The sequence below is a fragment of the Notechis scutatus genome, chromosome 6 (genome assembly GCF_049901735.1).
Source record: "Notechis scutatus isolate UNSWTSFEM ecotype Mainland chromosome 6, rNotScu1.2, whole genome shotgun sequence".
NCBI classification, from domain to species: domain Eukaryota; kingdom Metazoa; phylum Chordata; class Lepidosauria; order Squamata; family Elapidae; genus Notechis; species Notechis scutatus.
Genome location: NC_142014.1, coordinates 38,240,455 through 38,265,135, shown reverse-complemented (window position 1 = coordinate 38,265,135; position 24,681 = coordinate 38,240,455). Strand labels below are relative to the sequence as shown.

The window sequence follows — 24,681 nt, the reverse complement described above, 5'->3', positions numbered from 1 at the left end:
TATTTTATCCTGGGATCATATTATGTATTTCATTTTATTATGTATTTTATTTTTCTTTTATCTTATTGATAAGGTTGCAAGACTAATCAATTAATATTCTACTCTACTCCACTCAACCCATTCCTTCTTAAATTAATTATTCATGTTGTTATTTATTATATTTGTACAATCACACAAGTGCCCCAGCAGTTCACATACATCTAAAGAAGTACAATAAAATATCCACAGATGGGAAAAAGCAAACTGCCAAAATCAAATCCTGCAGTTACCAATAAGACAACATCTGCTCAGGTTCCCAAAAACTCTCAAAAATAATTTAGCTTTTAAATGTTTGTAGAAAGCCAAATTTTTCAGGCTATTTTATAGTATAGGCACTCCTACAGGAAAGTTGAACTTATGAGTTTACACCATTCTTATCTCAGGAGAATGAGGACCACTATCAGATTCATCTGGGCCATCCAAGACAGGGATGCTGAAATTAGTTTTAATAATAATGGACCATAAAATAAATTGCCCCTTTTACTATGCGTTATTGGAATTTGCACTAAGGAAACAGTTTCTTTTTAAAAATATATATTTAATCCTGTGCTAATGTATTGTATTGTTTGTGTTTATTTGTATGTGTTTTTTTTAATGTTGCAATACATTTTTGTAGTCCCCTGCCAGTTTTATCATTTTTGCAGTCTGGGTGTTTTTGAATTCTGATAAAGTCAAAGTGGGGGTTTTTTTCTAAATAAAACTATACTGATTAATTGGTTGAAAGGTTTTAAATAAGATATAAGATTATAAAGAATATAAACTTTCTGACCTTGAGGTACAAATGAATTTTTTCATAGGGCCTAGAAAGCAGTAAGTTAAAATGATTGTGCACGAGCCTTCGGTTAGGAATGGCAATTCTTAATTTGACTAGCTACAATTACTGTAAAGTATGTTGGACTCATAACTAACCATAGATACAAATGACATTAATCTGAATACTAAAAACAAATGGATCTCTTATTAAACTTGATTTATATTATTATGATCATTTCAGTATTCATGACTATTTTCAACTGAACTGCTTTGTAATAGAACATTATTTTCAAGAGCCTCCGTGGAAACTTTCTGTAATCTCTGCCTGGAATTTCTCTTATTGAAATTCTGATCAAAGTAGAATGGGATGTTAGTAGAACATAGAAGAAGAAATAATTAACTGACAGCAGAACATGAAGCTAAAAAATAAATGCCAGAAAAATCCCACAAACATACAACTTGTGTCCTTTCTTCTGTTCCCACCTTTTTATAGGCGATCCAGTCAAAGACTCGATCAATATCTGTGGCCTGCTGCACGTCTTGTGACACGGGATGAGAACTTGTCAGGCCATCAAGTAACATGACTTCATGTAAGACATCAGTCAGAAACCTTTGCTTCTCCTGAAACGCAACAAAAACACGCTCATACATTTGTAGTGGGATTATTGATACATTCCTTTTTACAGAATAATTTTACAGAGACATCCATTAGGTTTATGAGACTTTTTTTCCCCATCGACTTGTACATTATCATAATCATTTTCTGAGAAAGATGAACGTCAATACTTCATGGCTTCAAACAAAGTACTCTTATTTAGGGGAAGAAAGATATTTTATTAATCCCTTTTAGATTATATTTACCTACATTGCCTGTACTTTTGAATTGATGTATACCTAAATCTTCTGAGAAGTTCACGTCTCTCTCTCTCTCACACACACACACACACATACACACACACACACACACACACACACACACACATTCTAATAGCTAACTATTTCATGATGTTGTACCTTACATGGAAAATAATATTTATCTATGTGCTAATATAAATTGTTCTCTGCAATATAAATGCCGTTCCATTTGTGATCCATTTAGAAATTCAGTGGCAGCGATGAATTATGAATGTTTAGTTAAAAATTATCGCTGCCATCATGTTATGGTCAAAGATGCCTTTGAGTCATGGTCAATTCTTGGGAGATTATCTGGACATAGTGAAGCTTCATGATGATAAAATTTGTTACTTTATCTTCATTCCAGAATTATATGACAATGGCTATTAATTAAGATTTTAAACTGAAAATTAAGAAGCACAGGCAAAACAAGGTATAAATAGGCTATTTAATTATGAACGCCTTGATTCATGTTTCCAAATTCTAAAAGTCTACTAAAGGCGAAAGGTTCAAACTTGCTATTATGTTATGGTTTACAGTGGTGTTTTCCATTTTACAGGAAATTTTTAATCACAGGCTGGATAATCATCTATTAGAAATGGTGTAATGAGTCCTGCAGTATGCAGGGGGTTGGATTTGATGGTCCTTTAGGGTTAGGGTTCCAATTCTATGGTTCCATCACAAGCCCTGCACCATTAAAATCAGATACTTATTGACACGGAAAATTCACTTCTATTAGGAGAATAGAAAGCAGGGGTGTCAAACCTGCGATGAGGCCAAATTCAGGCCCGGTTCTCTGTTGCTGCATGCAGAGCAACTAGTCTGTGGGACTACTATAAGAAAATAGTTCAGACCTTCCAACCTCACAATCTTTAATTTTTGGCAGGAAGAAGTTGGAAGGTCTGAACTATGTTTTTTTACCGTAGTCCCACAGATTACTTTCACTGCAAATGGTGGCAGTGAAAGGAGCTGGAAAGGTTAGTGAAGAGATGTGGCTGCCCTGGGTGGCAGGGGTGGAGGGGATGAGGGTTTGCCATGGCTGGTCTGGCTGAAGGGCCCATAGTTAAGCCAGGGCAAGCAGGGTGGGCAGCTCTGTACCCCCTGCCTTGCTTCATCCTCCACACCCCACCTCGCTTTGTTCTTCATTCTTCGCCACTTCTTCTCCTTGCTCGCCGCCATAACCTAGCAGGAGGCTGAGCAATGCACTGGTGTGGCAGCCATACAGCAAGGTGGTGGTGGGTGAAGTACAAAGCAAGGCAGGGGGTACAGAGCTGCCCTCCACGCCCTGGCTTACCTAAGCGCCCCACCAGCTAGCTCTGCAACTGCCACCACAATGAGACAGAGAGAAAGAGAGAGAGAGAAAGAGAAAGAGAGCTCTCCAATCTCTGTTTGTGTGTGTGACAGCGATCCATCCTTTAGCCAAGGCACTTAAGCTGCTAGCAGTGGTATGGATCAGTGGTGGGATTCAAAATTTTTTACTACCGGTTCTGTGGGCGTGGCTTGGTGGGCGTGGCAGGGGAAGGATACTGTAAAATCTCCAGTCAGAGGTATTTGCTGGTTCTCCAAACTACTCAAAATTTCCACTACCGGTTCTCCAGAACTGGTCAGAACCTGCTGAATACCACCTCTGGTATAGATGGCAGGAGCCACCTGAGCAGCCATGATTCCCCACTCCCCAACCAACCATTTAGCACCACCTGACCTGCTCCCTTGCCTGGCCAGCTATTCTGGGGTGAGAATATTGTTATAGAGCAGTATGTCCTTGGTTTAGAAGTATCCTGAACTAAAATTGCAGCCATATATTAAATTTTCATGGCAGAACAAGGCACTGAGTCACATTTGCCCTGTTTGAAAAACTAAATCATGGAGCCCATACAATAATGATATACTGAGATTTGCTACCCATTCATTACATTTTTAACAACCCAACATCTGGAGAACCCTGATATTTGCAGATATTATTTGGTAGTTACATGTATTTTATACCAAACTGTTATTATTTTACTGTTGTACTTCTTACATTTTAAAACAATTGATAAACAATATAAATTCAGATAAAGCACATAGATATCACTATTCTTATATGCTACATCTTGCTAACAATTATGCACTGATATTTTCAAGAATTGTGTACAAGCTATTCTATTTAAAGCTTGAAAGTAAAACAGCAGCAGTCAAAATGTATGTGGGCATAAGTTGTTCATTTATAACTAGCAATTAAATTAAAGGAACTATATATGAATAAAATGTATAAATGAAGAGTTCACTCAACTTATGTTCCTGTTTTCAAAAATATATACATGATAGTTCATAAGTTTATTATATACATATGAGAAAAAGGAAGTCACTTTTCCTGGATTTATAATACTGGTTGACATAAAAACAACTACTTAAGATAATTAGTATGACAGTAATACAATATTGAGGCTGATATAACAAATAATGGTTCCAAAGTCTAATACTATCAGACATAAGCAATCTACCATCTTTGCGTGTGGTCTGAGCTACTCTTGGTGCAGCCCATAGAATCCTAAGGACGCTTCCCCAAGTTCTTTTCTTTTTAACTTTTTTTCCCCACTACCCAACCAATCAGCAATTAGATAGTGTGTTTCCTCACTATCAGTTGAAGTTATTTGGAGGAATTGTCATGAAATGCCTGTCTAAAAAAAAAGCTGAGACGATACTTGAGAGCAGTTTTCAATACAGGTAATCCTTGACTTACAACCACAATTGAGCGCAAAATTTATTTTGTAAAGTGAAACATTTGTTTTGCCCCTTTTTACAGCCTTTCTTGCCACAGTTGTTTAGTGAATCACTGAAGTGGTTAAGTTAGTAACATGGTTAAGTGAATCTGGCTTCCCCATTGACTTTTCTTGTCAGAAGGTTGCAAAAGGGGAATCACATGACACCAGGATATTGCAACCATCACTGCAACCATATGACTCACTTGCCAAGTGTCTGGATTTTGATCACATGGCCTTGGGGATGTCCAATGGTCATAAGTGTGAAAATGGTCATATGTCATTTTTTTCAGTGCCACTGTAACTTCAAACAGTCACTAAATTAATTATTGTAAGTCAAGGACTACCTGTATCTTAAATGATGATACATGAAAGTTCTTAAAATTAATCTTTATTGCTGCAGAAAGAAGGACCAGGGACAGGAAGTTAAAACTAAAGGGTTAAAACTCAAATTAGATGTCAGGAAGAACTTCCTGATTGTATAGGCTCTTAACCAGTAGAATAGTTGCCATATGAAGTGGTGAGTTTTTCCCTGGATGTCTTTGATCAGAGGCTGAATGGTCAACTATCGAAGACACTCTAGTGGGTGCTGCACTCATGGAGGTTAGATTTGATGAAATCTAAGATTTTTTTTCCCGATGAACAATGAAGCACTATATGTATTACATATTCAGAACAGGTTACTATCAGTGGAAAATGAGACAAAACTAATACCAGAATTTTATTGGGTGTATTAATTAAAAGCTCTTTATCTAGATCCTTAAACAAGAATAGTTACAGAAGGAATATTTCCTTTAAAAGATTGAAAATAAAGTCTCTACATTACTTGAAAGCATTAAATTTATGTTGAAGTAAAAAAATATTTCCAAAATAATTCGTTGAAATAATGAAATCAGTTGAGACAATCTTCAGTATTAATTGCAAACTTTATGCACTTTTATGATTTGAATTGTAAATTTCATGAAATGTTACAGCATTTTAATGAAGCTGATAAATATTTTAAGATGATAAATAGTTTAAGGCAAGTAAAATTTACTTATAGTTTTATTCATCTTTGTTTAAAATCCTATTCAGGAAGTGAGACCGTCCTCCAGGGTTCTATGTTGTGTATGATGAGATACTTTAAAGTAGTTAGCTAAAACAACTTTACCTTAATGATGCTCAATTAATATTTATTTTTGTGTTTATTAAATCCACTCATTTCTGATTTTATAAAAAGAGAATGATTATATGCAGTTATTTCAATTTTAAACTAGTTTCAGTTTTCCAGGAGAAATGATAGAATCAACTAGAGAATGGAGTACTATTTTATTTATTTGATTTATTTTTATTTGTCAATTGCCTACAAGATAATAGGTATAAGTTAAAACATAGTTATGAATACATGGATACATATAAGAAAAAAAAATTAAAAGAAACAATAGGACAGGGACGGTAGGCACGTTGGTGCACTTATGCACGCCCCTTACAGACCTCTTAGGAAAGGGGTGAGGTCAATAGTAGACAGTCTAAGGTTAAAGTTTTTGGGGCATGGGGAAAAAAAACACCACAGAGTCAGGTAGAGTATTTCAGACATTGACCACTCTGTTGCTGAAGTCGTATTTCCTGCAATCCAGTTTGGTGCGATTAACCTTGAGTTTGTATCTATTGTTTGCTCTTGTGTTGTTATGGTTGAAGCTGAAGTATTCATTGACAGGTAGGACATTGCAATGTATGATTTTATATATTATACTTAGATAGGACCGAAGGCGGCATAGTTCTAGGTTTTCTAGGTCTAGAATTTTGAGTCTGGTGGCATAAGGTATTCTGCAACAAGTAGAGGAGTGGAGAACTCTTCTTATAAAATATTTCTGGACTTTCTCAACTGTGTTAATATCAGATACGTAATGTGGGTTCCAGACTGATGAGCTGTATTCAAGTATTGGTCTAGCAAATGTTTTGTATGCTCTAGTTAGTGGTGTAATATCACCAGAGAAAAAGCTATGTAAGATCAGGTTAACAACTCTTAACGCCTTTTTGGCTATGTAGTTACAGTGAGCTCTAGCACTTAGATCAATAGAGATGAGTACTCCAAGGTCCTTGACAAAGTTTGGATCATCAACAAGGTCTTGACTATTCAGCCTGTATTTTATTTTCTGATTTTTTTTGCCAATATGTAGGACAGAGCATTTATTTGTTGAGATTTGAAGTTGCCATTTGTTTGACCATTCTGATACATAGTCAAGATCTTTTTGAAGGGTAGCAGTATTGTCTGTGGTGTTGAATAGCTTTATATCATCAGCGAAGAGAATGCAGTTGCTCTTGATATGATCACAGAGGTCATTTATGTAGAGTATGAAAAGAGTTGGTCCTAGAACACTGCCTTGGGGAACACCACTGTTGACAGGTACAGAATTTGATAGCATGCTCCCAATTTTGACCATTTGTTGTTTGTTTGACAGGAATGCTTCTATCCAGTTATGCAGGTGTCCAGAGATACCGTAAGATTTTAGTTTTAGGGGTAGTTTGTCGTGTACCACTGAATCAAAGGCTTTACAGAAGTCTATGTAGATTGCGTCTATTGCTTTGTCCTGATCGAGATGTGTAGTCCATATGTTTTTGCAGTGTAAGAGTTGCAGATTACAGGATAGGTTTTTCCTAAAACCAAATTGTTTATTAGACAGTAGGTTGTTTGTTTCTAAGTGGAGGATGATGGATTGGTTAATAATTGATTCCATGACTTTACAGGTGACGCAGCATAAAGAGATTGGTCTGCAATTTTCAACTAGGCTGGGGTCTTCCTTTTTGAAGATGGGGTTGACCGTGGCTTGTGACCATAGTTTTGGCAAGGAGCTGGTCCTGAAAGATTTTTCAAAGATTATGCTTAGAGGTTCGGCTATGGCAGTGGGTAGCTTTTTTAAGAAGTAGGCACATATTCCGTCCGGTCCAATGGATAGAGATGGTTTTAGATTGCATAGTGCTTTTTCAACATTTCCTTCTGTAAAATCGATATGTATTAGATCATTGTAGTTGTCTGTGGTTTGACTAGGAAATACTGGGCATGATCAATTGCTGTTTACAAATACTGAGCCAAAGAAGGTGTTAAAGAGGTTGGCTTTAATAGTGTCGTCATTGCAGTCTTTACCATTAGGTCCTATCAGGGGTGGGATGGACCTTGAGTCTTTTAGTTTGTTGTTTACAAAATTGTAGAAAGCGTGGGTAGAAATGGTGCATAGAAGGTTTTCTTCTTGTTTAATGCGATAATTGGTGCATTCAGTTTTTATGTGGTAGCATTAATTTTTGTATCGGCTTTGAAATTTGCAACGTGACCAGATTTGTTTTTCTGCCAAAGTGATTTCTTTTTGGATTGAAGCTTCCTTATTGTTTTGGGTAATTTGTTTTTTCTGGTTTTGGGAGTTGTTATTGGTACATATTGTTTGATGACTGTTTTGACTTCAAGTAAAAATATGTTGTAATGGTCTTCTACAGTATTGCATCCAGAGAATAGAAATTGCCAATCAAGGGATGAGAGATCGTTGTTTATAAGATCATAGTTGCCTTTTTTGAAGTTATAACTGGGGATTCCATCATTGTGATGATTTTTGTGTGGACATATGTTGAGACAAAAGTCCTCATGTTGTGGTCACTGTTGGAAAAGGGTTCTTTAATTTGTATTCCGTAAATTGAATTCAAACTATTGCAGAAAATGAGATCGAGGCAGTTGTTAAGTCTAGTGTTGTTGGTTACTAGTTGTTCGAGTCCCAGATTTGTTACTGCATTGTAGAAGGTTGCATATGTGGGTTCAGTTGTACATTCGTTAAGGGTCCAGTTAATATGAGTTAGATTGAAGTCACCAAGAAAGATAGAAGTGTGTGGGCAGGAAGCTGCCCATGTTAGTAGTGTATTTAGCTTGTTTGCATGTTCGATGTCATAATCAGGGGCTCTGTAACATAGTAAGAACCGAAATGTGATATTTAAGGACAGTTCACAGACAATGGTCTCAGGAATAGCAAGCTCCTGGGTAACTTGGATGTTTTTTAGATGTAGGGACTTTTTATAGAAGATAGCAACACCACCTCCTCTACGGATTTCACGATCTGATCGGTAAACATGATAGTCTTTTACTGTGGTAATGGAGTCAGGGAGAGATGCATTGAGCCATGTTTCACAGACCAATATAATGTCGAATTTAGCCGTATTTACTAAGAGGAAAAATTCAGGTATTTTATTTGCAAGACTTCTTGCATTGAGTAGCTTGCATTTAAGGACAGTTGTGGTTGGAATAGAGGTAGTTAGGGGTGTGCATATCTAGTTTTGAGTGATGTTGGATTGGATGGGGTGGGGTTGGATGCGGAGTTGTGGGTTGTGTGACTTTCTTTTGATGCAATCAGCTCTGTAGTCAATGTATAGGTCCTTTTCTCATTGTCTAGATGGTTTTTGAGTTCTGCGTGGAGTTCACGGGAGCAGATTCTTTGCAGTATGGATAAGTCTGGTCTTGAGCGAAGGTTTTTGTGGTTGGGATTGGTTTTTGCAATGGTGTTTATTGTATGAATGAATATGCATTTGCTGAACTCATTTTTGCATACAACTCTACAAAATCTTGGGGCCACAGAGCCATCGTTGTATTTGTACCCATGGCCATCTCTGGTTATTTCAATGATATCTTCAGGAGAGATGTTTGTTGTATTAGAGTTGCTTATGATATCATGAACTTTGGTGATGTCATCTGATTTGTTGGTGTCTTTGAGACCAAATAAGATGGCATTTGAACGTTTCTGTTCACATTCCATGGTGTCTCTGATGAGTAAGGACATATTATTTGTGGAGTTATTTGAAGGGATAGTAATTGTTTGTGGCTGTGGTTTGGTGGTTATTTTTGGTTGTAGTTGTGATTGTAGTTGAGGTAGTGGTTGTGGTTGTTGTGGGAATTGATTTTGAGCTGATAGGTACTCACTTATCTGTGCTGTATATTTTTTTTTCAAGAGAAATTAGGCTTGCTTGTATAGTTGTTTCAAAACGTGTTGCTAAGCATTCTTCTATTGAGTGAATGGGTGATTCTATGCTTTCAACTCTGCCAGGTAGGGTACTCAGTTTGTTTAGCTTAGGAGAACATGATGGAAAAAAGAAAGTATCTGAATTTTTAACCATATCAGCTAGGTTTTTGTTTGCGTTTAGGCAGGCAGGGCAGGCTAGATTTTGTGATGGATTGCTTCAATTCATTCCAGGGAAGATGAAAGAGATTGTATAATTGCTGGAGTTCAGAACTTAAATCTTTGATTAAAAGTTTGGTTTTTCCAGCAACCTTATTGGATAAATCAAGGCAGGATATTTCAAGGTGCTTGTTATGAAATCTTTCCTCTTGATTCACATTTTTTTCTTTTTCCCGAGAGAAGGCTATGCTGTTACTCTGCAGTATATTGATAATTTTAGGACGTAAGCATGTTAGACACATTTTATTACAATATATTATCTCCATAAACTATGAATATTTTTAAAGTGACACAGTTAAGGAAAAGTCATAGTAGCCTTCTTAAAAAAGAAGATTAAGGGAGCAATAGGAGAATTCAATGCAACTGTCATCACTGATGTATTCTGTCTTGACTCATCCAATAAAGTTGTTAACAAAGCAAAACTTTTATGAGCGAAAGGGAGAAGGCCATTGAGTCCCTTTAAATGTTTTATCAGCACTGAGTGTGGTAGTGCTTACTAAAGCATTTGACACTTGGTATTTTATGGATAAAAAGGGAAATCATTCACTAGCAATTCCCTTTGTCATAGTGTTCTCCACTGCATTCTACTAACACAGACATTCAAGGACAAAAATAATGTCACCTCCTTCAAAGTGGAAGCAGAAAAAAATAAAGAGCTACAGATACTATCTAGATAGGACTACATCCTATACTTCTATTAAAACAATTTAAAGAACTCTAAAACAAAATACTCTGATTAAAAATGATGAAAAGAAAGACAATCTTTATATTTTATTTATCGCAAGTTTGTTATTGTATACAAAAAAATCATTTGGGGCAATCATATATGAGGAAAATGTTTTAGTTTCCCAGTGCATGCCAAAAATATCCATAATCAGTTGAGCCAAGACAAGGCAAGAAAAATGCAAAACAGTTTGTTATGTTATGTGAAAGGTAATAGAAAGCTTTAAACTTAAGAGGATGTGAAAACAAATTAACTATTTGAAGGGGTTTTAATCTTAGTGTGGAATAAAGGCTCTCTACAAGCTGTCACACACTGAATATTTGGTAAAATTCAATCAAATTTAATCCAGCTAAGGAATAGTACAATGTATTCTTTATTATGAAAACTTTAGGGGAAAAGTTTTAGAAATCCTTGAAGCAACTCAGTTATTTAAAAAAAAAAACCTGATGATATGATTACTCGCACTGAAATATTTCTAATCATAAAAATACACACCGATGATGCTATCCATTTTATGATGTAAAACACAAAAAAGTAGTAGTAATCACAAGAAATTGAAGGCCAACTTTGAAGGCCAGTTCATACACTGACTTTTGTTGTTTAATCTTCCTGCCTTCTTTGAATGTCTCATCATTTTTATCCAATTACAATATTCTCAATTTTTGACTTCCTCACAACATATCCTTCACTTTTAACTGATTTTGTTTCTTCATGCTCAGTTCTAGTCACTCCTTAACTACAGTATTTTTCTTAACAGTGTAAGAAAGAAATGTTTTATTAGTCATATATTACTCTTACTGCACTCACATTTATAGTGGGCAAAAAAATCCCATAACCAAACCCTATTCCCTATAACATGGATATCTGAAGGGCCACTTGTCTCCATGAATTTCTGCCCACCCACTATATTCCAGCAGAAAAGGTGTGTCTATCTCCCCATTAAATATTGTCATCTTGTGGGACCAAGGAAATGTGCTTCTCTATTGCAGCTCCCACCCTCTGGAAAAGTGGGGTCTTTCTTAGAATTCCAGAAAGTTTTGAAAACCTGGCTTTAGCCTCAAGCCTGCAGTTGATGTTTGTTTTATCTACAGCCCTTGTTTTGTTTTGTTGATTTTGTTATTTTAATCTGAGTTATCAGTCTGATTTAATGTTTTAACTTTTTATGTTTTTTCTACTTTTGTATGCTTCCCAGAGTCATTTGGAATGTGATGGCTAATAAATTGAATTAATTTTAAAAAATGGAAGCAGAGCTTTCCTTCAAGTCAAATAAAAGAAAAGGATGGCTGATTACATAAAAGACAGCAAAGAACAAGCTCTGATGCAAGTTTAACTTGGAACTTATTGAATGTCCAGGAAACAAAACATGAATATTGAAATAATATAATAAAAACAAGAACAGAATTCCGGCAAGAAAAAACATTACAGGGTCAATTTCTATACAAGATTGAGAGGAAAGTGGATAAAGATAAAACCTGGCAATAGCTTACAACTGGAACTTTACAAAAACTGAAAGCTTGATTTGGGCTGCTCAATAGCAAGCTATGTAATCTCAGGCACTCAAGATTTTAAAATTATTGATTTTTAATGATTCCAGATAGAGATTGTGCGAAAAGGCAGAGCAAACAGTAAATCTTACACTCAGCTTGTTCAAGATTCCACAAATTGACTATAAACAATGACATAATACAGCTGCCTGTTCGCTAGAACAGGGCTGTCAAACTCATGGCCTGCGGCCTGGATGCATCACGTGCTGGCCACACCCATGCCTTGTTTAGTGAAGGAGAAAAAAAATCGTATGTCATGTGACAACACCAGCTTGACACCTCTGCACTAGAACATCTGTAGAAATTAACATGCCCAGTAATGAAAAATATTTAGGAATATAGAATTAAAAAAATAGTAAAAAATGAACAGGATTTCTGCATACAAATTGATAGAGCCTTGCCCCATAAAACACCAAATTTAACTGTGTGAAAAAGAAAGTGTGAATAATTGATGTGGCAACATCTGGAGATAGTAGAATAGAAGACAAAGAATTGGAAAAGATTCAAAATAAATAAAGTATAAGGATCTAAAAATTAAAATTGAAAGTTGATGACATAAACTGACTAAAATTGTCCCTATTATTGGCATGGAGTGCCAATAATAAAATCTTAGGTGGCATTTAGAAAATACACACATTGACAAAATGTCCATATGTCATTATGAAAGGCCACACATTATTCTATAATATTTCCCTGTAATAAAATTATTACAATCTATTAGATTCCATTGCATTACATTTTGAAGAATGTGACAAAAATTTAAGAAGTTCCTTTTTCTGTTAGGGGACAGGAGAATACTTACTTTCATGCCTTTTTTTTTTTTCAAATAAATGTACATTTGTAAAAGAGTTGTCAGATATGATAGAGATTTAATGTACATTGTGCTCTCAAATAACATGACAGACTTTCACAGTACCAGATATTTGATCTAGGTCAGTAGGTAGGTAGGTAGGTAGATATAGACAGGTAGGTAGAGATAGATAGATAGATAGATAGATAGATAGATAGATAGATAGATAGATAGATAGATAGATAGATAGATAGATAGATATGCACTCCACAAACACATCCAGATAGACACATAAACATACACACATACTGAAAACTACAGGGACATACCCATTAGTCACCATGAGCAATGACTGGCTTGAAGTAGATTTTACTTTTTTTATTATATTTTTCTATAATAGCTCCAGTCAAATTTTTCCTAATCTATTGAGGTTAGACTTCCCAGAACTCGTAGGAAGCATAACCAATCGAAAACTATCAAAATGCATGCTCTAGAAACAGTGGAAGCTGAAGTCTCACCATGTTGAAGTATATTAACCTAGAGAATGATCGCAATATATGCTGCTGCAGATGTATGTGTGTTATATGCTTGAATTACAACTCCCTGAAGTTGGTCAAGAGTATGAAAGGAAACTAACTTTTTAGGAGATTTTACATAATAAACCTTAATAATCTTACCAAATTCCAGCCTGGATAGAGATAGTCAGTTCCAACAAATTCAAAATAGTGAGCAAAGCCTTCTTTTAGCCACACATCTTCCCACCATACTGGAGTTACAAGATCACCAAACCACTGAAAAATAAATTCAGCTTGATTAAATTGTTTTTGTTTATAGTATTCATTTCTGTACATTCTATTTCTATAATCAAGTGGAATGAATTCTTTGCAACAATACTGAAAAAGTGATTGTACAAATTATGAATGTTTATTTTTGCTTATCTTACCTCATAAATGTTATAAAAAATTCAACACAAGCTGTCCCCATAAAAGGTTATCAGGATAACTGCATCCTATACAACTTTTAATTTATTTCCTTTACAACAGTGATAGGCATTTATGAGGGATTGGAATCATATATGACCTTTATGAAGAACCATAGGAGGCCATATGATAATACAGTGATGATAACAGAATAGCCACACCTGAAATGATCTAGTTCATTTTTGGGGAGGTTTGGGGGACAGCTAAGAGTAAGAATGGGAGCCAGAGGTGTCTGTGAGATACATACAGGGGTGGGATTCAAATGTCTTAACAACCGGTTCTGTGGGCGTGACCTAATGTTGTGGGTGTGGCTTGGTGGTCATGTGACTGGGGTGGGCGTGGCCATGTGGTCATGTGATCACAAACCGAATGTAAGTGGTCCTCGCTTAATCACCAGGTCCTCGCTTAATGGCCAATTGCTTAGCAAGTGTTCTAATTTACGACTGACCTCCACAGAGCTACTTGGCCTTTTTTGGTGTTTTGTCAGCCATACACACACACACACACACACACACACACACACACACACACACACACACACACACTTGTGCCCAGTTACAACATCCCACACAGTCTTGTGACTGAGGTTTTCTGTTTTTTGCCAGTTTCCAACAATTCCTTCTGGTTTCTGGTTAAAAATGCCCCTTGGGGGAAATGGTCTTTTTAACAACCAGTGTTTGCTTAATGACCACAAGGTTCACTTAACGACCATGGTGTTTGCCTAACCCAGGGGTCTGCAACCTTAAACACTCAAAGAGCCATTTTTCTATTTCCTTTTAAACAGGCATCTCTGTCTCTGTCTTTCTTTCTTTCTCCCTCTTTCTCATCTCTCTCTCTGTCATCTCTTTCTCTTTCTCCCTCTCTGTTTCTCATTTCTCTTTCTCTCTCTCATCTACAACTGCTAAGATTGGAAGCTGTTTTTTTATAATCCTATTTCTTGCAGTTTTTTTCACACACATTTGTGTATATGTATCCAATATTCTTTCTTCCTTTCCACTATGTATTCAAAATGGGCAATGATTTTGTGTGTGTGTAGCATGTGTATATGTCATGTGAAGGGATACTTTGCCTGGCCCCTCCCCTCCCAGCCATTTCTTGTCACACCCAGCCTCAACTTATCTATAGTTCTATAAAAATGTTGTTCACCTTTTTTTGACTTTATTATCTATGTACTATAGATGTACTTTCATGGACCACTGAAAGGAGGAAATGGCTCACATGCTTTGTCCAAGAGGGTGATAGGCAAGATGCTTTCAAGGGGCTGCCAGAAAGAAGGGGGGGGCAATGTATTTTCCAAAGCACCAGAAGATAAACAAGAAGCAATGACTAAGACTAAGGAGAAACTTCCTGACGGTGAGAACAATTAACCAGCTTGCCACCAGAAGTTCTGGGTGCTCCAACACTGGAGAATTTTAACAAGAGACTGGACAGCCATTTCTCTGAAATGGTATAGGGTTCCCCCCAAGGTCCCTTCTAAGTGTTATTCTGACATCTTTCCTAGGACCTCTATTCAGATTTTGGCATCCTCAGAGTTTTCCTGCCTGAGCAGGGGCTTGGACTAGAAGACCTCCCTTTCAGCTCTGTTAAACACACCTGTATTTATGCTCTGGACTATAGATATGTAAACCCTGAAAAATACCCGGGTAAAAGAAAGGCAGTAGAATCACTCTAGGTGTAAGGACAGTGTAAAATATTAATATATGATAAATAATGGAACAATTAAAAATAATAGCACAAAGTTTTCTCTCCCCCCTTTCCTTCCTATTTCTTTTCTTTTCTTTCTTTCTTTCTTTCTTTCTTTCTTTCTTTCTTTCTTTCTTTCTTTCTTTCTTTCTTTCTTTCTTTCTTTCTTTCTTTCTTTCTTTCTTTCTTTCTTTCTTTCCTTCCTTCCTTCCTTCCTTCCTTCCTTCCTTCCTTCCTTCCTTCCTATTTTTCTTTCTTTCTTTCTTTCTTTCTTTCTTTCTTTCTTTCTTTCTTTCTTTCTTTCTTTCTTTCTTTCTTTCTTTCTCTCCCATTGGTTTGTTTTTCTTTCTTGCTCTCTTTCTTCTCTCTCTCACTTTCCCTCTCTCTATCTCTCTCTGTGTCTCTCTTTGTCTCTCTCTCTCTCTCTCTCCCCCCTATCTGTGTATCTCTCTCTCTCTATGTCTCTCTCTCAAAGCCGACTGGGCCAAGCCAGCAAGTTCAAACTGGCTGTACAACGATCATGGAAGCATCCCTTCAAGCGACCAACCCTCCTCCCCCCTCCCCTCCTCCTCTTGCAACTGGCGGCTATGGTGGAGCCATGTGTGTGTGTATGTGCCTCTCTTCCCAAGGGGGAAGCATAGCAGGAGGAGGAAAGGCAAGCTGTTGAACCCCGGCCCTGGGCTTACCATACCTGTAGGGGGAGGATTAAGCAGCAGCAAGACAGGAATGGTGATAATGGTGCCCAAGGAACGCAATACCATCGATTCTGGTGGCATTGGGGCTTCCAGGACCAGCCCCCCACCTCGCCGTCCGTCAGCTGTTTGTGTGGGCAAGGAGGGGCGAGGCTGACGGGGAGGGGCCAGCCAGGGGTGTGATTTGCCAGTTCTCTGAACTGCACAGAATCATAACATCCGGTTAGAACCAGACAGAACCGTAGAAACCCACCCCTGGGTACATAGGAAACATATACAGGCCACAGGTTGTCCTCTCTTCCTTTATAATATCAGGAAATGCTAAACCACTGTATGTTATTTCTGAAATAACAGACTATGTACTTCCTAAATAAAAGAATGGAATGAAATGATCTTTCGACCAAATGTGTTCTTTAAATATTTAAATAATTGGAAAGAAAAGACCATGATCATGTTTCATAAGGATAGTTTTGGTCTCAGTAGCAAGATACTTAAATACTGCTTCTTTCTAATTCCAGAACAATCTACTGCATAAGTCAAAGCACAGCATATCAAAAGAATATGAATGTCACATTGGAAACTTACCTAATGTACTGGGATCTGACTTACGCATGCTTACAGTCATTGATTAATCAATACTAATTTGTTCACTGATATCATGGGATCTACCTCATCTGAGACAGGATTCAATTTATTATCAAATAATTATTCAAATATTAATTTCATTATGATTGCATTAAAATTCATGCTATTTTTTCTAAACAGTTTTGGATTTGGTGACTTTGGGACTTGACAGAGCTCATTTATGCCATTTAAATAATCTAGGGATATTTTCTGTAATCCTAAAACAGCTTCACCCTGTAGACCAGCAGTCGCCAACCGGTGGGCCATGGCGCACTGGTGGGCCGTGAGAAAATTTTGGTGGGCCGCAGAGAAATCTCACCCCCAGAGCACCACCACCCCAAGCAATTAATCCAGGCTGTGCAGAAACACATGGCCTGTGGGAACCCTCCCCGCCCACTCACTTCTTACCCAATAAACTTGCCTGATAAATTGCTATTTTTCCTTTTTCCGACCATCATCTGTTCTGCTGTGCCAGGAGATTTAGATTAGCTAGGAAGCAGGAAATGGTTGGATTTCTTGCTCTCTAGCTAGTCTTTAGATCTTTGGCTCAGCATAGCCAAACCTCCCTTAGGACTGAAGGTTTGCTTGCAAGCAAATTCAGTGCAGACTCACGGCAAGCAAATTTGAGAGACTGAGCTAGCCAATGGCAGATATATAGATCACTGAATGATTCTGTGAGCAACTCACAGAGTTGAGAAATATTCTTTTATTAAATCTATTTAAGGATTTTTTTTTGGTTGTCTTACAATTCTGAATATATGCACTAGTTCTTTTTATTTATAATAGTTAAAACATAGCAAATTATTGTACCTGGTAACTAAACATAAGCAATATCTCAGGTAGAATTCATAGTAACAATATAGAGTATTGATAACTAACCATCACAAAGCACCAGAGTTCAGGAAGCTGTTCTCTAAATTTCCAATTACAATAGGAATTTTAACACTTTGCAAGAGGATATCAGTAAGACAGTCAATCAGTAACCATTGTTCAGCATTTTCTAGTAACCTAAATATGCTTCAATATTATGATCAAGGCTATGATCACTTTTATCATTTGCCTGATGCAAATCTGAGAAATTGGTAGGTTGTCTTGAGAGAAGCTCCAGGATCTGAGATCAATGTTAGGAAGTTCAGGTTTATGGAAGCTCCCTGCAGAGTAATTTGGAAGAGAGCTGGCAATAACTAATCAGAGCTATTGGAATATCATTTTGTATCTCTATAGCAATACAAATCCTTTAAAATATGACCATATTAACTCTATTTAAAGGGGGAAATGCTCCTGTTATTTTGTGTATCTGATTTAAAGAATTTGTATGAAACTGTTTATGTGTGAGCTTATTTATGAGTTCTCATTCCATTAAAGATAGGTTAAGATTTATTTCCAACTGATTTCAATAAGAGTTAGATACACCTTAAATCTATCTTAAGAAATAAACAAGATTTAAAAGTGCTCAGCTTAAGTTCATCACTATATGTTCACATTAAAAATCTTGGGAAATAGTTAAAATGTATTTCATTTATAAGATAGTTAAGATATTGTTTATGTCCTACCTGATGGCATAGCTCATGTACAATGACCATGGTGACATCCAGTAAATACGATATGGAAGAAATGCTTGAATCCAGGAGTATCCTTTGCTCCACAAAAACATTTAATCCCCAGTTCTCCATTGCAGCATAAGGATGCTTAGGCACAGCTAACAGATCTAGAAACAGAATGAAATGTACTTTAACAAGATTGTGGGTTTTAAAATGTTCATTAATTAAAAATGATGGGACATGAGAACAATTCTGAAATGCACAAATCAAAACATTAACATTCCTCAGAAATACAACTCTGCTTGATTGTTTAGCATATATCATGTCCTAAGAATTGAAATACATTATACTCATTTAAAATTCACTAGTGCTACCCATCATTGGAACAGATCAGAAACTCATACTTCAGCATTAATAACTATATTAAAAGACAATTTTATAGAACTTAAAATTTGGCATCTGAATACAAAGAAGCAACTATTCATATTTGTCTATATCAAAAATTCAGTTTTATTACAATGAAATTTGCTAATTAGAACAGAAGGTATTATTGTCACTTAGTTGTTCCAAATCCATGAGACTAAATACGGAAAATCTTGAATTCAAAGCTAGTGTGGTAATGTAAAGGTTTAGCCAATGAGATTATTAAACTGCATTATTTTTCTTGTATATATTTCTACAATTTGTAATCTTGTGCATATGAGTTATACATTATTTCCATGGCTTTCCATTTGTTCATGAGAATAATGTCTAAAATATAAATAATGTGCCTGGCAGGCTTTATACTTAAAACTTCTGAATATTTATTTTATTTTGCTTGCATTACATGTAATGCACACAAATGCACTAACATTATTCACTAATGGAAATACCTTGATGCTAGTTGCATGTTTGTATGAATCGTGGAGTACATTTAATTGTTACTGGAAATTACAAGCAGTACACAAGAGCAACTTAATATATAAAATGCATACTTTGTGGTTTTGTGTATCTGTGCATATGTGCATATGTATTAAATATACTGTGTGTGTGTGTCTGTCTATCTATCTATCTATCTATCTATCTATCTATCTATCTATCTATCTATCATCACACAATATATATATATATATATATATATATATATATATATATATATATATATATATATATATATATATGTATATGTATATGTATATGTATATGTATATGTATATGTATATGTATATGTATATGTATATGTATATGTATATGTATATGTATATGTATATGTATATGTATATGTATATGTATATGTATATGTATATGTATATATATGTATATATATATATATATATATATATATATATATATATATATATATATATATATATATATATGTATATTTGTTTTCTGAGGTTCTCGCGGGTATTTGTATGTGGATCTTTGGTTATTCGGGTTCTCTCCCGCGTAAGATTCAAAGTATCTAGGCAACGTTTCGGCGAGGTCCCACTCGCCATCTTCAGGCTGGTGCTTTCGGCTTAGTGCCAGTGCAAGCAGTGTGTGACCGGAGCTGCCATCTCTCTCTATATACAAGTGGTGGGGATGGTGTGCTGGGCTGGTTGGCTGTGCTGCAGCCTCTTGATTGGTTGATGGAGTTGATGTTGGTATAATGGGCTGTGTAATGGCCTTTTGTTGTGGAGATATCCTGGATCTTGTGCTGTCATCTCCTGGGTCGTTAGCCTCTTGTGTTTTAACGGCTTGGGTAATGGGTTGTGTGATGGGCTTGTGAGTTCTTTTGTTGTGGTATCCTGGGTCTTGCGTTGTAATCTCCTGGGTCGTTTGTGTTTTGATCTCTTTTCCATTAGCCTCCTGTGTAGTAACAGCTTGGGTAATGGGTTGTGTGATGACCTTGTGAGATTTATTGCTGTGGTATCCTTGGTCTTGTGCTGTGATATCCTGGGTCATTAGTCAGCAGAATAATCAGAGAAGCCATAGAGATAGAAAAACGCCCACACAGCATGAATAAAAGAGATGACACCTCCCGCTTACCAGCCATTTGGAAACCCGCCCTCATGAACAGACGAGTACCCAACATGATAAATGACACCAGACCCACACCCATGAGGGCCACACAAGATGCCACCACCACACTTCCACGTAAAAATCAGACTCACACCCACACAGAAGATGAGACACGACCACAGACCAGAAGCCGCACTGCAGCTGCATCACTACCCACTTCAAACTCCTCTGAACCATACATGAAGCGAACTGACCCCACCATGAAGATGTGGCACGACCACGAACTCGAAGCCAAACGAACACAGACCCAGACCCCAAACTCAAAGCCATATTAAAAACCCAAAATGCTATATCACAGCCACCTGCTCAGGACATCACATCAGAAAACTCAAGAAATTACACCTCAAGAACTCAAGAAGTCACAACACAGCAAATGACCCAGGATATCACAGCACAAGACCAAGGATACCACAGCAATAAATCTCACAAGGTCATCACACAACCCATTACCCAAGCTGTTACTACACAGGAGGCTAATGGAAAAGAGATCAAAACACAAACGACCCAGGAGATTACAACGCAAGACCCAGGATACCACAACAAAAGAACTCACAAGCCCATCACACAACCCATTACCCAAGCCGTTAAAACACAAGAGGCTAACGACCCAGGAGATGACAGCACAAGATCCAGGATATCTCCACAACAAAAGGCCATTACACAGCCCATTATACCAACATCAACTCCATCAACCAATCAAGAGGCTGCAGCACAGCCAACCAGCCCAGCACACCATCCCCCACCACTTGTATATAGAGAGAGATGGCAGCTCCGGTCACACACTGCTTGCACTGGCACTAAGCCGAAAGCACCAGCCTGAAGATGGCGAGTGGGACCTCGCCAAACGTTGCCTAGATACTTTGAATCTTACGCGGGAGAGAACCCGAATAACCAAAGATCCACATATATGTATATGTATATATATATGTATATGTATATGTATATGTATATGTATATGTATATGTATATGTATATGTATATGTATGTATGTATGTATGTTCTGTCTCGCCTTTCCTCTTTCCGAAAACTCTCACAAACACAGGCAGGCAAGCTGGCTCGGACTTCACAGAGTTAATTCTTTGGAACTGATAATATTCTTGGCATTCCAACATGTCCTGCCTACCAAGTCCGAACTGATAGCAAATAAAATTTTACTCACAGAAAATCACAAGGCAGTCCACAAAGAAAATCTGAAGTAAGGTTAAACTTTGTCCCGTACAAAGTTTCAGGAGAAAACACACCCACTTTTATCCCCTGTGGGGGTGTGGCTCAATGACTCAGTTCATTCTCTGCCCCTCCCATGCCTCCTACGTTGCTGCTCACATTTCTCCCTACGACGCTGCTTAGGATCGAGCCAAAACTCTTCCTCTTTACTCCCTGTCAGGGCCTGTTCCGATATGCCTTTCTCCTGATTAATTTCAGGCTGTTCCTCTCGGTTGTCTGATGGAACCTGAGGCATTACCAGGGAGGAAGGTCCTGGGGAGGAAAGCATTGCCAGAGAGGAAGGTCCTGGGGAGGAAGGCATTCCCAGTTCCTCCTCCTCATCTTCCAGGTCCTCTTCCTCTGACAGCATAGGCTCGGGAATCGGGGCCACAACATATGTATATACACACACACACATATACAGTATATATAATACATATATACTGTATATACATATATGCATAAAAATATATACTTTTCTGTCAACAAGCAATGGGAAACCATGTTAAATTCCCCAGCATATTTTTGAATATGCTGGCTGTTTACTCGGTGCATTCTGCACTGCCAGTGTGATGACCCAGGGTGGGATACAAAACAAACACAGTCACAGAAAACAGGTGAAGCCCCTTTTATTCCTTCACAGTCTGCAACAGTTGTGCCCTAGATTTGAGACTTTTCTGCACATGACTATAGTTTGAGAAGCTGCTGTCAGAAATCACCTTATTTCTTAACAGAAAATGTATTTATTGCTCGGCTTAGCAAATAAATTTCCAACAAATGTATTCCTGGACTAGCTTCTTTATACTCAATTCCTGCTCAAAACTGAGTATTTCATGGATTATTTTTCTATAATCCACTAAATTGTATCCTTTTCTTCCTCTCCTCAGGAAAATCCTTTCCTCAAAAAACCGTGTTAAAGTACAAGTTTTACATCTCTTACAGAGTTTTGGCCATTAGCTTTTGTGCAAGCAAACAGAACTAATTGATCTATATAAAATAGCCATATGTAGCCCTATTTTGCTAAATAAACCATAGGAATTCCTGCTGTTCCATGTATTTTATTGTGTGAAAGAATGCATCAGTCCATTTCCTCAGGCTGGGCTTCCTTAAAATATAACTCATTTCATAATCTCAGGACTTTTTCCCCCTCTAGATATTAGTATGTTCTTAGACCCCAAAATCATTTGGTACATGAATAATTTCCGCAAACATTGGTGAATTTGCTTAGTTCCATTTTAGGAGACTGACTGGGGATCTATAAAATATGCTTCTTATGTCATACTGCTAGTTAGCCTTCAACTGCTACAATGTAATCTAGGCCTGGTTGTATGCACTGGCTCCATAATGTGAAAGGTGCAGAAAATTCCCAACTTCTGTTGCCTAATTTCCTTTTCTCGGGAGAGAAGGAGAGAGTTTGGTATGGTGAACAAGGCACTAGCCTAGAAACAAGGCGATTATCAGTTCTAGTCCCACCTTAGGCTGAAAGCTGGCTGGGTAGCTTTGGACCAGTCACTTTCTCTCAATCCAACTCAAAAAGTAAAATGAGTAAAAATGAGTATGTTAACATTCTAAGAGGTAAAATGTATTCATATCCACTTTGCACATATTTAAAAGAAAGAAGCTTTTTTAGTCTTTGCTAATCAGTCATGTTATTGCACTTCCAAAAGTAATATATAAAATGAATAAATAAATGTGACCGGCACCAGCATAAAATAAACAAAGGGGACAAAGTGGCACACATAAATGATTGTTTAATAAGAAACCTAGAGTGTTTCAGATTAAATCTTCTTCACAAACTCTTATTTCCTCAAACTACTATACTATGTGAGGAAAAAATCTTTATTCCAATTCCAACGAAAGTTGTTTGGCTTTATATTAAACCATTTTTCTTCCTGTACTAAATGAGACACGGTGAGCCCAGCAAATATAGATATGTGACCATAGCTTAGTGAACAAAGAAAATGAGAAGGATCTGCTTATCCTAAAATAAAATGTCCATGAGAGGAAATATATTTTATGAGTTGATATAGAGAAAAGAATAAAAATATTCAGAGTTCAATAAACTGGGCAATGTTAAAAGGAACAGTCATTTTCACAAAATTACATAGATAGCAATTTAGTTTACGGAATATCTTATCCTCTGCTCCAAACAAAAGCTTGACACAGAGGGAAAAAATGGAATATATATTAAAACAAATATAATTAATGTCAGGGCTCCGATTTAAAAAAAAGAATGCAAAGAGATTCAGGCAAATATAGACATCTTTTCCATGTAAACTTGGGAAAACAGTTGCCTTATAGGGAATATAGGCAGCACAAATATTAATTTAATGTAAAGCACAAAAAATAAAATGATATATTAAAAAGAAGAGCAAATCTTCATGCAGAATAAGACTAGATTCTGAAAAGGTAAGTTCTGCATTATTTTTCTGATGCAAAAAAAAAAAATTCAGAAAAGAACAGAGCTGCTGCCATCAGCATTGGAAAGAGCCTGCCACATCTGACCTTGATAAGGAAAACTTGCAACTTGTTTCAAACATTGATTGTGGACAATCTATTATCTTCTGTAGGTGCAGATGCTGCACTAAACAACAGTTACCCAATCACAACCACTTTTTAACTACATTTAATTACTGTACTTAAATGAATGCAGAAGGATTCACCAAATGTCTATGGAGATTCTCAGTCATCCAGGTCAAACTTTGGGATTCACCAAATGTTAACATCCAGGTTTATGGTACAGCTTAAAGCACCAGAAGAGTGGGACAATAATGGTCTTAATCTAGGTTGGATTCCAACTACCTGACTAAAGAACCAGTCCTGAACTCCACAGGCTTTTGATGTCCTGGCACTAGGTTCTTAAGGGAAAATTGAAATTCTGTTGATACCCAAATTTTCCCACTACTTAACCAAAGGAAGTCCTCTGAATTTTTGGAGGCCTCTTTGTTAGAAGATTTGGGATTCATGATCCTCAGAAGTGAACCTGCCTCAATTAATATATATGGCACAACACATACTTTAGATTGTATTCTGAACAAGATTAAAGGATACTATGAAAATACTCTATTAGTACTACTGAATACGTTAGTTTTGACTGACTGACTGATAAAATATCTTTAAAACAAATTCTGCTAGTTTAGTTGAAAGCTCTGTTGAAGCTCTGACCTCTGCCTAAATCATCAAGGATGACTTAAGCCATCACTAAAATCACTCCCAGCAACCTTACCCCATCTTATAGCAC

At 36.9% G+C, this 24,681-nt stretch overlaps 1 protein-coding gene across 2 annotated transcripts in view; it reads right to left on the bottom strand.

The window, feature by feature from the left end:
* The window catches only part of TRHDE (thyrotropin releasing hormone degrading enzyme), a 260,813-nt gene that overhangs the window by 101,936 nt on the left and 134,196 nt on the right, over positions 1-24,681 (bottom strand). For both annotated transcript variants that reach the window (XM_026667718.2, XM_087967997.1), the window contains exons 4-6: positions 18,207-18,361; positions 13,352-13,465; positions 1,276-1,413 (exon numbers count right to left, since the gene is read on the bottom strand). In XM_026667718.2, the coding sequence (XP_026523503.1) occupies positions 1,276-1,413; positions 13,352-13,465; positions 18,207-18,361 (407 nt within the window). The remainder of the gene's footprint in view (positions 1-1,275; positions 1,414-13,351; positions 13,466-18,206; positions 18,362-24,681) is intronic.